The sequence below is a fragment of the Oncorhynchus nerka genome, linkage group LG25, assembly GCF_034236695.1.
Source record: "Oncorhynchus nerka isolate Pitt River linkage group LG25, Oner_Uvic_2.0, whole genome shotgun sequence".
NCBI classification, from domain to species: Eukaryota; Metazoa; Chordata; class Actinopteri; order Salmoniformes; family Salmonidae; genus Oncorhynchus; species Oncorhynchus nerka.
In genome coordinates, this window is record NC_088420.1 from 4,367,916 (window position 1) to 4,386,697 (window position 18,782).

At 38.3% G+C, this 18,782-nt stretch overlaps 1 protein-coding gene across 1 annotated transcript in view; it reads right to left on the reverse strand.

Annotated features, from left to right (window-relative positions):
- Positions 1–1,872: 1,872 nt before the first annotated feature.
- LOC135564480 (ras-related protein Rab-6B) overlaps positions 1,873–18,782 on the reverse strand; it is a 246,876-nt gene continuing 229,966 nt past the window's right edge. The window contains exon 8 of the mRNA XM_065009490.1: positions 1,873–2,231. Coding sequence (XP_064865562.1) covers positions 2,167–2,231 — 65 coding nt within the window. The 3' untranslated portion in view covers positions 1,873–2,166. The remainder of the gene's footprint in view (positions 2,232–18,782) is intronic.

Here is an 18,782-nt window from a genome sequence, read left to right on the forward strand (position 1 = left end):
GACTGGGTTTCACATTTGTCTCCAGAGTTTACAAGGTAAAAGACATATAAAACAAGTATCATTTATATTTACAATTCCCTTTTCCAAACGGATGACTCCTTTACCTAGCTGTTATCAATATCTCTTATCGAGTAGTAAATTACAGTGCGTGGAGAGGGGTGTTATTTCTAATCAGGAAAAAATTAAATGTTTTTTTCCGCTTGGAACCGGTATGTTTTCTCTCATTTCTTCATGGTTTCCGGGTGTAACAGTAGACACACCTTCATTTCTTCCATCTCCACCCAAAACGAATAGACCTGTTCTCATGCTTAAAGACACACTACGCAGAAATGCTCCGCCATTTCTGGTTACTACAATTTTAATAGTTTGTTTTGTCACATATAAACTTCAATCAAGTGTAGTGTAAATAATAATTGTACCATCTAAACCGCTGTGAAATATGTTTTCAATAACCAAAAATATTGTATTTTCAGCAGTTTGAAGCTGATGTACAAAAAACGAAAGTTAAAAAACGAAACGGGAAGCATAGAAATAGGGCACATAGAACAGATCTACCACTTCTTAGCACTTGCTTTCAATGAGAACGACAGATCTATAATACACATTTCTATTTTGAATTTTGTCCTGTCATGCAAAAAAAGAGTACATATTGCAGCTTCAAGTTTAAAGTCAGAAAAACATAGAGAAAAGTACATAAAAAGGGAATAACAGACAGGAATCGAGGCCTCTGGGAACAACTTCATAATAACCTCAAAGGTCTACATGTGCAAATGAGTCCTTTGTTCTTGATTTATTTGACAGGAACGTGTAACTGTTACCAGATACCAGGATAGCCTGGATCCCCCCTGTGCTCTTGTTTACTCCATGACTGTCAATTGGCATGACAATGAGTGACAGGGAGTTGGCATGATAACACAAACAGACTGGCCCTCAGGCTAGGACGAGGGAACTGTTACAACTTGTTTATGTGGTGAATGACGAGCTGCTTTTTATTTAGTTTTTACAGAACAGAAACAGTGGAGGGGAACTTCATATAAAGCATAAAATAATGAGTTTTTAAAAATATTTTATTTTATTTTAGTTACTGTTTAGGAGGCGAGGGGTAAGCTTTCTGCTACCTATCTTCTATCCACGCTGCTCTATTCCCTGTTTTGGCCTGGTCCAAAGTAGTCCACTGTATAAGGAGTAGGGTGCTCTTTGGGACAAACACCTAACCACAATACCATAGTAGATAGTATGACACAGTGCAGCCGTAATAACAGCAGCTAGGAGGAGTGACGCGGCTGTCTGTATCAGGGTACCCAGAGTCTGAACCCCCATAATGACTACTGTCAACCCAAGCCCCTCTACAGTTGTGATAACCAGCTAGAACGTCCCCTGTGAGGATGCAGTTTTGGCAGCTGCCCTCAATGGATGGTTGCATTCTACAGTTTCTCATATAGAAAGCGTACATTCACACACACACACACACACACACACACAATTAAAATCCAGCTACAATCACAACATTTTGTGAAGACAAAAATAAATGAGTGAACATGTGTTGGTTAAGAGCATTTACATATCCAAACGGTGCACATCAGCAGACAGCACATTAATAGACCAACCTAAAAAAAATAAACAATAAACAAATATATATATATATATATATATAATAATAATTGGCATGCATGCATTAGATATTCAGTGAAAAGTTACTGGTCAGTTTGCCCTCTCTAGCCATTAGAGATGACGTGTTCCAATTCATCTCTTTCCTTCCATCACAGTGACACCCTATTCCCTTCAGAGTGCACTTACCAGGGCTTTATTTTGTGCACTATATAGGGAACAACAGGGTGCCATTTGAGCCTCTAACCAAGAGGAGAATTTGGGTTGTCTGTGTCTTTTTTTATTTCTTTAACATTACAAAAATACAAAAAGGAAAAAAAAGAAAACGTTCCATTCTACTTTTACAAAAACAAGTATATTACATGTTTTATGTGGTTAAGGGATATTTTTTGTTGATGATTATGATCATTGTAATAATTTTAAAGACTTTTATTTTGGCCTTATTTGTTAATAAAGTACAGTGTTTTACGTGTATAACGATAGTCTCCAACTGAAGTGGAGGCTAACCAATAGGAAGTAACACAAGCAAGTGGTGGAGATGAACACTTCCAATCAGGATCAACAGGAGCACCCGCCTTCAGTGGTCGGAGGCTCCTGCGGTTTGTCCATCTTGATGTCAATCACTGGGGGGAAAGACAGGTTAAGGAAACTTTGGGAAGACATTTGCAAAAACAAGTTTTATACCGTCACCTCTTTTCAATTCTACGGCTGTACACCAGCGAAACAGAATTCAATGTCTTTATCTAAAAAACAGTCTTACCTTGATTCCTGGCTCCACATCTCCTCGCCTCCTTCTCAATTGTATTGAAGGAGAGGGTATAAGGCTCCTCCTCTCAGACATTCTTATCCAATAGGTTTTGAGAAGGATGTGAAGAAGTGGATGTGAGGAATCGAGGAAAGGTGAATTGAAAAAAAAAAAGGTGTCTTAATTGTCTCTGTAACTCAGGGATGGAGCTTCACTGTCCTCGAAAGTCATAACATCTGGTACTGTTTTAATCTGGACCTGCAGTATGATATCTGTGACACTAGGTGGTGCTGTTTTTCATCTAGGACTAAAAGTCTCACCTACCAAGGCAGCAATGTAACGAGGGCGTTATAATAGGGTCACGGATCAACCGTACAATATTTACTCCTCCTGTGGAACACAGAGCTCTTACTTTGAAAGTTTAACTTTAGCTTCTTTAATTCAGGCCCAGTAAGACTTAACCCATTACCATCTTCTTTACCAGGACAGCTATGAGAGTGGATAGGAGTAAATCATCCATTTTTATGAGATGTTAAGATAGGTCTCTTTCCCGTAGTATATTAGCTACTGTTAGTCAAATAAAACCATATAGCCTCTCTACTGTATATAGCCTCTCTACTGTATATAGCCTCTCTACTGTATATAGCCTTGCTACTTTTATAGCCTCTCTACTGTATATAGCCTCTCTACTGTATATAGCCTCTTTACTGTATATGGCCTCTCTACTGTATATAGCCTCTTTACTGTATATAGCCTCTCTACTGTATATAGCCTTGCTACTTTTATAGCCTCTCTACTGTATATAGCCTCTCTACTGTTTATAGCCTCTACTGTATATAGCCTCTACTGTATATAGCCTCTTTACTGTATATGGCCTCTCTACTGTATATGGCCTCTCTACTGTATATAGCCTCTCTACTGTATATAGCCTCTCTACTGTTTATAGCCTCTACTGTATATAGCCTCTCTACTGTATATAGCCTCTCTACTGTATATAGCCTTGCTACTTTTATAGCCTCTCTACTGTATATAGCCTCTCTACTGTTTATAGCCTCTACTGTATATAGCCTCTACTGTATATAGCCTCTTTACTGTATATGGCCTCTCTACTGTATATGGCCTCTCTACTGTATATAGCCTCGCTACTGTATATAGCCTCGCTACTTTTTATAGCCTCTCTACTGTATATAGCCTCTCTACTGTATATAGCCTCTCTACTGTATATAACCTCTCTACTGTATATAACCACTGTACTGTATATAGCCTCTCTACTGTATATAGCCTCTACTGTATATAGCCTCTACTGTATATAGCCTCTCTACTGTATATAGCCTCTCTACTGTATATAGCCTCTCTACTGTATATAACCTCTCTACTGTATATAACCTCTCTACTGTATATAACCACTCTACTGTATATAGCCTCTACTGTATATAGCCTCTACTGTATATAGCCTCTACTGTATATAGCCTCTCTACTGTATGTAGCCTCTCTACTGTATATAGCCTCTCTACTGTATATAGCCTCTCTACTGTATATAGCCTCTACTGTATATAACCTCTCTACTGTATATAGCCTCTCTACTGTATATAGCCTCTCTACTGTATATAGCCTCTCTACTGTATATAGCCTCTACTGTATATAACCTCTCTACTGTATGTAGCCTCTCTACTGTATATAGCCTCTCTACTGTATATAGCCTCTCTACTGTATATAGCCTCTACTGTATATAACCTCTCTACTGTATATAACCTCTACTGTATATAACCTCTCTTCTGTATATAACCCCTCTACTGTATATAGCCTCTCTACTGTATATAGCCTCTCTACTGTATATAGCCCCTCTACTGTATATAGCCTCTCTACTGTATATAGCCTCTACTGTATATAGCCTCTCTACTGTATGTAGCCTCTCTACTGTATATAGCCTCTCTACTGTATGTAGCCTCTCTACTGTATATAGCCTCTCTACTGTATGTAGCCTCTCTACTGTATGTAGCCTCTCTACTGTATATAGCCTCTCTACTGTATATAGCCTCTCTACTGTATATAGCCTCTCTACTGTATATAGCCTCTTTACTGTATATGGCCTCTCTACTGTATATGGCCTCTCTACTGTATATAGCCTCTCTACTGTATATAGCCTCTCTACTGTTTATAGCCTCTACTGTATATAGCCTCTCTACTGTATATAGCCTCTTTACTGTATATGGCCTCTCTACTGTATATAGCCTCTTTACTGTATATAGCCTCTCTACTGTATATAGCCTTGCTACTTTTATAGCCTCTCTACTGTATATAGCCTCTCTACTGTTTATAGCCTCTACTGTATATAGCCTCTACTGTATATAGCCTCTTTACTGTATATGGCCTCTCTACTGTATATGGCCTCTCTACTGTATATAGCCTCTCTACTGTATATAGCCTCTCTACTGTTTATAGCCTCTACTGTATATAGCCTCTCTACTGTATATAGCCTCTCTACTGTATATAGCCTTGCTACTTTTATAGCCTCTACTGTATATAGCCTCTCTACTGTTTATAGCCTCTACTGTATATAGCCTCTACTGTATATAGCCTCTTTACTGTATATGCCTCTCTACTGTATATGGCCTCTCTACTGTATATAGCCTCGCTACTGTATATAGCCTCGCTACTTTTTATAGCCTCTCTACTGTATATAGCCTCTCTACTGTATATAGCCTCTCTACTGTATATAACCTCTCTACTGTATATAACCACTGTACTGTATATAGCCTCTCTACTGTATATAGCCTCTACTGTATATAGCCTCTACTGTATATATGCTCTCTACTGTATATAGCCTCTCTACTGTATATAGCCTCTCTACTGTATATAACCTCTCTACTGTATATAACCTCTCTACTGTATATAACCTCTCTACTGTATATAACCACTCTACTGTATATAGCCTCTACTGTATATAGCCTCTACTGTATATAGCCTCTACTGTATATAGCCTCTCTACTGTATGTAGCCTCTCTACTGTATATAGCCTCTCTACTGTATATAGCCTCTACTGTATATAACCTCTCTACTGTATATAGCCTCTCTACTGTATATAGCCTCTCTACTGTATATAGCCTCTCTACTGTATATAGCCTCTACTGTATATAACCTCTCTACTGTATGTAGCCTCTCTACTGTATATAGCCTCTCTACTGTATATAGCCTCTCTACTGTATATAGCCTCTACTGTATATAACCTCTCTACTGTATATAACCTCTACTGTATATAACCTCTCTTCTGTATATAACCCCTCTACTGTATATAGCCTCTCTACTGTATATAGCCTCTCTACTGTATATAGCCCCTCTACTGTATATAGCCTCTCTACTGTATATAGCCTCTCTACTGTATATAGCCTCTCTACTGTATGTAGCCTCTCTACTGTATATAGCCTCTCTACTGTATGTAGCCTCTCTACTGTATATAGCCTCTCTACTGTATGTAGCCTCTCTACTGTATATAGCCTCTCTACTGTATATAGCCTCTCTACTGTATATAGCCTCTCTACTGTTTATAGCCTCTCTACTGTATATAGCCTCTCTACTGTATATAGCCTCTCTACTGTATATAACCTCTCTACTGTATATAGTCTCTTTACTGTATATAGCCTCTCTACTGTATATAGCCTCTCTACTGTATATAGCCTCTCTACTGTATATAGTCTCTTTACTGTATATAGCCTCTCTACTGTATATAGCCTCTCTACTGTATATAGCCTCTCTACTGTATGTAGCCTCTCTACTGTATATAACCTCTACTGTATATAGCCCCTCTACTGTATATAGCCTCTCTACTGTATATAGCCTCTCTACTGTATATAGCCTCTCTACTGCATATAGTCTCTTTACTGTATATAGCCTCTCTACTGTATATAGCCTCTCTACTGTATATAGCCTCTCTACTGTATGTAGCCTCTCTACTGTATATAGCCTCTCTACTGTATGTAGCCTCTCTACTGTATATAACCTCTCTACTGTATATAACCACTCTACTGTATATAGCCTCTCTACTGTATATATCCTCTCTACTGTATATAGCCTCTACTGTATATAGCCTCTACTGTATATAGCCTCTCTACTGTATGTAGCCTCTCTACTGTATATAGCCTCTCTACTGTATATAACCTCTCTACTGTATATAGCCTCTCTACTGTATATAGCCTCTCTATTGTATATAGCCCCTCTACTGTATATAGCCTCTCTACTGTATATAGCCTCTACTGTATATAGCCTCTACTGTATATAGCCTCTACTGTATATAACCTCTCTACTGTATATAGCCTCTCTACTGTATATAGCCTCTACTGTATATAGCCTCTACTGTATATAACCTCTCTACTGTATATAGCCTCTCCACTGTATATAGCCTCTACTGTATATAGCCCCTCTACTGTATATAGCCTCTCTACTGTATATAGCCTCTCTACTGTATATAACCTCTCTACTGTATATAGCCTCTACTGTATATAGCCTCTACTGTATATAACCTCTCTACTGTATATAGCCTCTCTACTGTATATATCCCTCTACTGTATATAGCTCTACTGTATATAGCCTCTCTACTGTATATAGCCCTCTACTGTATATAGCCTCTCTACTGTATGTAGCTCTCTACTGTATATAGCCTCTCTACTGTATATAGCCTCTCTACTGTATATAGCCTCTCTACTGTATATAGCCTCTCTACTGTTTATAGCCTCTACTGTATATAGCCTCTCTACAGTATATAGCCTCTCCACTGTATATAGCCTCTACTGTATATAGCCTCTCTACTGTATATAGCCTCTCTACTGTATATAGCCTCTCTACTGTATATAGTCTCTTTACTGTATATAGCCTCTCTACTGTATATAGCCTCTCTACTGTATATAGCCTCTCTACTGTATATAGCCTCTCTACTGTATGTAGCCTCTCTACTGTATATAGCCTCTCTACTGTATATAACCTCTACTGTATATAGCCCCTCTACTGTATATAGCCTCTCTACTGTATATAGCCTCTACTGTATATAGCCTCTACTGTATATAGCCTCTACTGTATATAACCTCTCTACTGTATATAGCCTCTCTACTGTATATAGCCTCTACTGTATATAGCCTCTACTGTATATAACCTCTCTACTGTATATAGCCTCTCCACTGTATATAGCCTCTACTGTATATAGCCCCTCTACTGTATATAGCCTCTCTACTGTATATAGCCTCTCTACTGTATATAACCTCTCTACTGTATATAGCCTCTACTGTATATAGCCTCTACTGTATATAACCTCTCTACTGTATATAGCCTCTCTACTGTATATAGCCTCTCTACTGTATATAGCCTCTACTGTATATAGCCTCTCTACTGTATATAGCCTCTCTACTGTATGTAGCCTCTCTACTGTATATAGCCTCTCTACTGTATGTAGCCTCTCTACTGTATATAGCCTCTCTACTGTATATAGCCTCTCTACTGTTTATAGCCTCTCTACTGTATATAGCCTCTCTACTGTATATAGCCTCTCCACTGTATATAGCCTCTCTACTGTATATAGCCTCTCTACTGTATATAGCCTCTCTACTGTATATAGTCTCTTTACTGTATATAGCCTCTCTACTGTATATAGCCTCTCTACTGTATATAGCCTCTCTACTGTATGTAGCCTCTCTACTGTATATAACCTCTACTGTATATAGCCCCTCTACTGTATATAGCCTCTCTACTGTATATAGCCTCTCTACTGTATATAGCCTCTCTACTGCATATAGTCTCTTTACTGTATATAGCCTCTCTACTGTATATAGCCTCTCTACTGTATATAGCCTCTCTACTGTATGTAGCCTCTCTACTGTATATAGCCTCTCTACTGTATGTAGCCTCTCTACTGTATATAACCTCTCTACTGTATATAACCACTCTACTGTATATAGCCTCTCTACTGTATATATCCTCTCTACTGTATATAGCCTCTACTGTATATAGCCTCTACTGTATATAGCCTCTCTACTGTATGTAGCCTCTCTACTGTATATAGCCTCTCTACTGTATATAACCTCTCTACTGTATATAGCCTCTCTACTGTATATAGCCTCTCTATTGTATATAGCCCCTCTACTGTATATAGCCTCTCTACTGTATATAGCCTCTACTGTATATAGCCTCTACTGTATATAGCCTCTACTGTATATAACCTCTCTACTGTATATAGCCTCTCTACTGTATATAGCCTCTACTGTATATAGCCTCTACTGTATATAACCTCTCTACTGTATATAGCCTCTCCACTGTATATAGCCTCTACTGTATATAGCCCCTCTACTGTATATAGCCTCTCTACTGTATATAGCCTCTCTACTGTATATAACCTCTCTACTGTATATAGCCTCTACTGTATATAGCCTCTACTGTATATAACCTCTCTACTGTATATAGCCTCTCTACTGTATATATCCTCTCTACTGTATATAGCCTCTACTGTATATAGCCTCTCTACTGTATATAGCCTCTCTACTGTATATAGCCTCTCTACTGTATGTAGCCTCTCTACTGTATATAGCCTCTCTACTGTATATAGCCTCTCTACTGTATATAGCCTCTCTACTGTATATAGCCTCTCTACTGTTTATAGCCTCTCTACTGTATATAGCCTCTCTACTGTATATAGCCTCTCCACTGTATATAGCCTCTCTACTGTATATAGCCTCTCTACTGTATATAGCCTCTCTACTGTATATAGCCTCTCTACTGTATATAGTCTCTTTACTGTATATAGCCTCTCTACTGTATATAGCCTCTCTACTGTATATAGCCTCTCTACTGTATATAGCCTCTCTACTGTATGTAGCCTCTCTACTGTATATAGCCTCTCTACTGTATATAACCTCTACTGTATATAGCCCCTCTACTGTATATAGCCTCTCTACTGTATATAGCCTCTACTGTATATAGCCTCTACTGTATATAGCCTCTACTGTATATAACCTCTCTACTGTATATAGCCTCTCTACTGTATATAGCCTCTACTGTATATAGCCTCTACTGTATATAACCTCTCTACTGTATATAGCCTCTCCACTGTATATAGCCTCTACTGTATATAGCCCCTCTACTGTATATAGCCTCTCTACTGTATATAGCCTCTACTGTATATAACCTCTCTACTGTATATAGCCTCTACTGTATATAGCCTCTACTGTATATAACCTCTCTACTGTATATAGCCTCTCTACTGTATATAGCCTCTCTACTGTATATAGCCTCTACTGTATATAGCCTCTCTACTGTATATAGCCTCTCTACTGTATGTAGCCTCTCTACTGTATATAGCCTCTCTACTGTATGTAGCTCTCTACTGTATATAGCCTCTCTACTGTATATAGCCTCTCTACTGTATATAGCCTCTCTACTGTTTATAGCCTCTCTACTGTATATAGCCTCTCTACTGTATATAGCCTCTCCACTGTATATAGCCTCTCTACTGTATATAGCCTCTCTACTGTATATAGCCTCTCTACTGTATATAGTCTCTTTACTGTATATAGCCTCTCTACTGTATATAGCCTCTCTACTGTATATAGCCTCTCTACTGTATATAGCCTCTCTACTGTATGTAGCCTCTCTACTGTATATAGCCTCTCTACTGTATATAACCTCTACTGTATATAGCCCCTCTACTGTATATAGCCTCTCTACTGTATATAGCCTCTCTACTGTATATAGCCTCTACTGTATATAGCCTCTCTACTGCATATAGTCTCTTTACTGTATATAGCCTCTCTACTGTATATAGTCTCTCTACTGTATATAGCCTCTCTACTGTATGTAGCCTCTCTACTGTATATAGCCTCTCTACTGTATGTAGCCTCTCTACTGTATATAACCTCTACTGTATATAACCACTCTACTGTATATAGCCCTCTACTGTATATATCCTCTCTACTGTATATAGCCTCTACTGTATATAGCCTCTACTGTATATAGCCTCTCTACTGTATGTAGCCTCTCTACTGTATATAGCCTCTCTACTGTATATAACCTCTCTACTGTATATTACCCCTCTACTGTATATAGCCTCTACTGTATATAGCCTCTCTATTGTATATAGCCCTCTACTGTATATAGCCTCTCTACTGTATATAGCTCTCTACTGTATATAGCCTCTCTACTGTATATAGCCTCTACTGTATATAGCCTCTACTGTATATAGCCTCTACTGTATATAACCTCTACTGTATATAGCCTCTACTGTATATAGCCTCTACTGTATATAGCCTCTACTGTATATAACCTCTCTACTGTATATAGCCCTCTACTGTATATAGCCTCTACTGTATATAGCCTCTACTGTATATAACTCTCTACTGTATATAGCCTCTCCACTGTATATAGCCTCTACTGTATATAGCCCCTCTACTGTATATAGCCTCTCTACTGTATATAGCCTCTCTACTGTATATAACCTCTCTACTGTATATAGTCTCTCTACTGTATATAGCCTCTACTGTATATAGCCTCTACTGTATATAACCTCTCTACTGTATATAGCCTCTCTACTGTATATAGCCTCTCTACTGTATATAGCCTCTACTGTATATAGCCTCTCTACTGTATATAGCCTCTCTACTGTATGTAGCCTCTCTACTGTATATAGCCTCTCTACTGTATGTAGCCTCTACTGTATATAGCCTCTCTACTGTATATAGCCTCTCTACTGTATATAGCCTCTCTACTGTTTATAGCCTCTCTACTGTATATAGCCTCTCTACTGTATATAGCCTCTCCACTGTATATAGCCTCTCTACTGTATATAGCCTCTCTACTGTATATAGCCTCTCTACTGTATATATCCTCTCTACTGTATATAGCCTCTACTGTATATAGCCTCTCTACTGTATATAGCCTCTCTACTGTATATAGCCTCTCTACTGTATGTAGCCTCTCTACTGTATATAGCCTCTCTACTGTATATAGCCTCTCTACTGTATATAGCCTCTCTACTGTATATAGCCTCTCTACTGTTTATAGCCTCTCTACTGTATATAGCCTCTCTACTGTATATAGCCTCTCCACTGTATATAGCCTCTCTACTGTATATAGCCTCTCTACTGTATATAGCCTCTCTACTGTATATAGCCTCTCTACTGTATATAGTCTCTTTACTGTATATAGCCTCTCTACTGTATATAGCCTCTCTACTGTATATAGCCTCTCTACTGTATATAGCCTCTCTACTGTATATAGCCTCTCTACTGTATGTAGCCTCTCTACTGTATATAGCCTCTCTACTGTATATAACCTCTACTGTATATAGCCCCTCTACTGTATATAGCCTCTCTACTGTATATAGCCTCTACTGTATATAGCCTCTACTGTATATAGCCTCTACTGTATATAACCTCTCTACTGTATATAGCCTCTCTACTGTATATAGCCTCTACTGTATATAGCCTCTACTGTATATAACCTCTCTACTGTATATAGCCTCTCCACTGTATATAGCCTCTACTGTATATAGCCCCTCTACTGTATATAGCCTCTCTACTGTATATAGCCTCTCTACTGTATATAACCTCTCTACTGTATATAGCCTCTACTGTATATAGCCTCTACTGTATATAACCTCTCTACTGTATATAGCCTCTCTACTGTATATAGCCTCTCTACTGTATATAGCCTCTACTGTATATAGCCTCTCTACTGTATATAGCCTCTCTACTGTATGTAGCCTCTCTACTGTATATAGCCTCTCTACTGTATGTAGCCTCTCTACTGTATATAGCCTCTCTACTGTATATAGCCTCTCTACTGTATATAGCCTCTCTACTGTTTATAGCCTCTCTACTGTATATAGCCTCTCTACTGTATATAGCCTCTCCACTGTATATAGCCTCTCTACTGTATATAGCCTCTCTACTGTATATAGCCTCTCTACTGTATATAGTCTCTTTACTGTATATAGCCTCTCTACTGTATATAGCCTCTCTACTGTATATAGCCTCTCTACTGTATATAGCCTCTCTACTGTATGTAGCCTCTCTACTGTATATAGCCTCTCTACTGTATATAACCTCTACTGTATATAGCCCCTCTACTGTATATAGCCTCTCTACTGTATATAGCCTCTCTACTGTATATAGCCTCTACTGTATATAGCCTCTCTACTGCATATAGTCTCTTTACTGTATATAGCCTCTCTACTGTATATAGTCTCTCTACTGTATATAGCCTCTCTACTGTATGTAGCCTCTCTACTGTATATAGCCTCTCTACTGTATGTAGCCTCTCTACTGTATATAACCTCTCTACTGTATATAACCACTCTACTGTATATAGCCTCTCTACTGTATATATCCTCTCTACTGTATATAGCCTCTACTGTATATAGCCTCTACTGTATATAGCCTCTCTACTGTATGTAGCCTCTCTACTGTATATAGCCTCTCTACTGTATATAACCTCTCTACTGTATATAACCCCTCTACTGTATATAGCCTCTCTACTGTATATAGCCTCTCTATTGTATATAGCCCCTCTACTGTATATAGCCTCTCTACTGTATATAGCCTCTCTACTGTATATAGCCTCTCTACTGTATATAGCCTCTACTGTATATAGCCTCTACTGTATATAGCCTCTACTGTATATAACCTCTACTGTATATAGCCTCTACTGTATATAGCCTCTACTGTATATAGCCTCTACTGTATATAACCTCTCTACTGTATATAACCTCTCTACCGTATATAGCCTCTACTGTATATAGCCTCTACTGTATATAACCTCTCTACTGTATATAGCCTCTCCACTGTATATAGCCTCTACTGTATATAGCCCCTCTACTGTATATAGCCTCTCTACTGTATATAGCCTCTCTACTGTATATAACCTCTCTACTGTATATAGTCTCTCTACTGTATATAGCCTCTACTGTATATAGCCTCTACTGTATATAACCTCTCTACTGTATATAGCCTCTCTACTGTATATAGCCTCTCTACTGTATATAGCCTCTACTGTATATAGCCTCTCTACTGTATATAGCCTCTCTACTGTATATAGCCTCTCTACTGTATATAGCCTCTCTACTGTATATAGCCTCTACTGTATATAGCCTCTCTACTGTATATAGCCTCTCTACTGTATATAGCCTCTCTACTGTTTATAGCCTCTCTACTGTATATAGCCTCTCTACTGTATATAGCCTCTCCACTGTATATAGCCTCTCTACTGTATATAGCCTCTCTACTGTATATAGCCTCTCTACTGTATATAGCCTCTCTACTGTATATAGCCTCTCTACTGTATATAGCCTCTCTACTGTATATAGCCTCTCTACTGTATATAGCCTCTCTACTGTATATAGCCTCTCTACTGTATATAGCCTCTACTGTATATAGCCTCTCTACTGTATATAGCCTCTACTGTATATAGCCTCTCTACTGTATATAGCCTCTCTACTGTATATAGCCTCTCTACTGTATATAGCCTCTCTACTGTATATAGCCTCTCTACTGTATGTAGCCTCTCTACTGTATATAGCCTCTCTACTGTATATAACTCTCTACTGTATATAGCCTCTCTACTGTATATAGCCTCTCTACTGTATATAGCCTCTCTACTGTATATAGCCCTCTACTGTATATAGCTATTGTATATAGCTCCTCTACTGTATATAGCCTCTCTACTGTATATAGCCTCTCTACTGTATATAACCTCTCTACTGTATATAACCCCTCTACTGTATATAGCATCTCTACTGTATATAGCCTCTCTATTGTATATAGCCCCTCTACTGTATATAGCCTCTCTACTGTATATAGCCTCTCTACTCTATATAGCCTCTCTACTGTATATAGCCTCTACTGTATATAGCCTCTACTGTATATAGCCTCTACTGTATATAACCTCTCTACTGTATATAGCCTCTACTGTATATAGCCTCTACTGTATATAGCCTCTACTGTATATAGCCTCTACTGTATATAGCCTCTACTGTATATAACCTCTCTACTGTATATAGCCTCTCTACTGTATATAGCCTCTACTGTATATAGCCTCTACTGTATATAACCTCTCTACTGTATATAGCCTCTCCACTGTATATAGCCTCTACTGTATATAGCCCCTCTACTGTATATAGCCTCTCTACTGTATATAGCCTCTCTACTGTATATAACCTCTCTACTGTATATAGTCTCTCTACTGTATATAGCCTCTACTGTATATAGCCTCTACTGTATATAACCTCTCTACTGTATATAGCCTCTCTACTGTATATAGCCTCTCTACTGTATATAGCCTCTACTGTATATAGCCTCCACTGTATATAGCCTCTACTGTATATAGCCTCTCTACTGTATATAGCCTCTCTACTGTATATAGCCTCTCTACTGTATATAACCTCTCTACTGTATATAGCCTCTCTACTGTATATAGCATCTCTACTGTATATAGCCTCTACTGTATATAGCCTCTACTGTATATAGCCTCTCTACTGTATATAACCTCTCTACTGTATATAACCACTCTACTGTATATAGCCTCTCTACTGTATATAGCCTCTCTACTGTATATAGCCTCTCTACTGTATATAGCCTCTACTGTATATAGCCTCTCTACTGTATGTAGCCTCTCTACTGTATATAGCCTCTCTACTGTATATAACCTCTCTACTGTATATAGCCCCTCTACTGTATATAGCCTCTCTACTGTATATAGCCTCTCTACTGTATATAGCCCCTCTACTGTATATAGCCTCTCTACTGTATATAGCCTCTCTACTGTATATAGCCTCTCTACTGTATGTAGCCTCTCTACTGTATATAGCCTCTCTACTGTATGTAGCCTCTCTACTGTATATAGCCTCTCTACTGTATGTAGCCTCTCTACTGTATATAGCCTCTCTACTGTAATAGCCTCTCTACTGTATATAGCCTCTCTACTGTATATAGCCTGTCTACTGTATATAGCCTCTCTACTGTTTATAGCCTCTCTACTGTATATAGCCTCTCCACTGTATATAGCCTCTCTACTGTATATAGCCTCTCTACTGTATATAGCCTCTCTACTGTATATAGCCTCTCTACTGTATATAGCCTCTCTACTGTATATAGTCTCTTTACTGTATATAGCCTCTCTACTGTATATAGCCTCTCTACTGTATATAACCTCTCTACTGTATATAGCCTCTCTACTGTATATAGCCTCTCTACTGTATATAGCCTCTACTGTATGTATATAGCTCTCTACTGTATATAACCTCTCTACTGTATATAGCCCTCTACTGTATATAGCCTCTCTACTGTATATAGCCTCTCTACTGTATATAGCCTCTCTACTGTATATAGCCTCTCTACTGTATATAGCCTCTCTACTGTATACCTCTCTACTGTATATAGCCTCTACTGTATATAGCCCTCTACTGTATATAGCCTCTCTACTGTATATAGCCTCTCTACTGTATATAGCCTCTCTACTGTATATAGCCTCTCTGTATATAGCCTCTACTGTATATAGCCTCTCTCTACTGTATATAGCTCTACTGTATATAGCCTCTCTACTGTATATAGCCTCTCTACTGTATATAGCCTCTCTACTGTATATAGCCTCTACTGTATATAGCCTCTCTACTGTATATAGCCTCTCTACTGTATATAGCTCTCTACTGTATATAGCCTCTACTGTATATATAGCCCTCTACTGTATATAATATAGCCTCTCTACTGTATATAGCCTCTCTACTGTATATAGCCTCTCTACTGTATATAGCCTCTCTACTGTATATAGCCTCTACTGTATATAGCCTCTCTACTGTATATAGCCTCTCTACTGTATATAGCCTCTCTACTGTATATAACCTCTCTACTGTATATAGCCCCTCTACTGTATATAGCCTCTCTACTGTATATAGCTATAGCCTCTACTGTATATAGCCCTCTACTGTATATAGCCTCTCTACTGTACTGTATATAGCCTCTCTACTGTATATAGCCTCTCTACTGTATATAGCCTCTCTACTGTATATAGCCTCTCTACTGTATATAGCCTCTCTACTGTATATAGCCTCTCTGTATACTGTACTGTATAGCCTCTCTACTGTATATAGCCTCTCTACTGTATATAGCCCTCTACTGTATATAGCCTCTATATAGCCTCTACTGTATATAGCCTCTCTACTGTATATAGCCTCTCTACTGTATATAGCCTCTCTACTGTATATAGCCTCTCTACTGTATATACCCCTCTACTGTATATAGCCTCTCTACTGTATATAGCCTCTCTACTGTATATAACCCTCTACTGTATATAGCCTCTCTACTGTATATAGCTCTCTACTGTATATAACCCTACTGTATCTACTGTATATAGCCTCTCTACTGTATATAGCCTCTCTACTGTATATAGCCTCTCTACTGTATATAGCCTCTCTACTGTATATAGCCTCTCTACTGTATATACTGTATATAGCCTCTCTACTGTATATAGCCTCTCTACTGTATATAGCCTCTCTACTGTATATAGCCTCTCTACTGTATATAGCCTCTCTACTGTATATAGCCTCTCTACTGTATACTGTATATAGCCTCTCTACTGTATATAGCTCTACTGTATATCTCTACTGTATATAGCCTCTCTACTGTATATAACCCCTCTACTGTATATAGCCTCTACTGTATATAGCCTCTCTACTGTATATAACCTCTCTACTGTATATAGCCTCTCTACTGTATATAGCCTCTCTACTGTATATAGCCTCTCTGTATATACTGTATATAGCCTCTCTACTGTATATAGCCTACCTCTCTACTGTATATAGCCTCTACTGTATATAGCCCTCTACTGTATATAGCCTCTCTACTGTATATAACCTCTACTGTATATAGCCTCTCTACTGTATATAGCCTGTATATCTCTCTACTGTATATAACCTCTACTGTATATAGCCTCTCTACTGTATATAGCCTCTCTACTGTATATGCCTCTCTACTGTATATAGCCTCTCTACTGTATATAGCCTCTCTACTGTATATAGCCTCTCTACTGTATATAGCCTCTCTACTGTATATAGCCTCTCCATATACTGTATATAGCCCTCTACTGTATATAGCCTCTCTACTGTATATAGCCTCTACTGTATATAACCCTCTACTGTATATAGCCTCTCTACTGTATATAGCCTCTCTACTGTATATAGCCCTCTACTGTATATAGCCCTCTCTACTGTATATAGCCTCTACTGTATATAGCCCTCTACTGTATATAGCCTCTCTACTGTATATAGCCCTCTACTGTATATAGCCTCTCTACTGTATATAGCCTCTACTGTATATAGCCTCTCTACTGTATATAGCCTCTCTACTGTATATAGCCTCTCTACTGTATATAGCCTCTCTACTGTATATAGCCTCTCTACTGTACTGTATATAGCCTCTCTACTGTATATAGCCTCTCTACTGTATATAGCCTCTCTACTGTATATAGCCCTCTACTGTATATAACCCCTCTACTGTATATAGCCTCTCTACTGTATATAGCCTCTCTACTGTATATAGCCTCTACTGTATATAGCCTCTCTACTGTATATAGCCTCTCTACTGTATATAGCCTCTCTACTGTATATAGCCTCTCTACTGTATATAGCCTCTCTACTGTATATAGCCTCTCTACTGTATATAGCCTCTCTACTGTATATAGCCCTCTACTGTATATAGCCCTCTACTGTATATAACCTCTCTACTGTATAGCTCTCTGTATATAGCCTCTCTACTGTATATAACCCCTCTACTGTATATAGCCTCTCTACTGTATATAGCCTCTCTACTGTATATAGCCTCTACTGTATATAGCCTCTCTACTGTATATAGCCTCTCTACTGTATATAGCCTCTCTACTGTATATAACCTCTACTGTATATAACCCCTCTACTGTATATAGCATCTCTACTGTATGTAGCCTCTCTACTGTATGTAGCCTCTCTACTGTATATAGCCTCTCTACTGTATATAACCCCTCTACTGTATATAGCCTCTCTACTGTATGTAGCCTCTCTACTGTATATAGCCTCTCTACTGTATATAGCCTCTCTACTGTATATAGCCTCTACTGTATATAGTCTCTCTACTGTATATAGCCTCTCTACTGTATATAGCCTATCTTTTTACTGTTGTTTTATTTCTTTACTTACCTATTGTTCACCTTACCTATTGTTCACTATTGGTTAGAGCCTGTTAGTACTACAAATGGCACCTTATTCCCTACATATAGGGAACTACCAATGGCACCTTATTCCCTACATATAGGGAACTACCAATGGCACCTTATTCCCTACATATAGGGAACTACCAATGGCACCTTATTCCCTACATATAGGGAACTACCAATGGCACCTTATTCCCTACATATAGGGAACTACCAATGG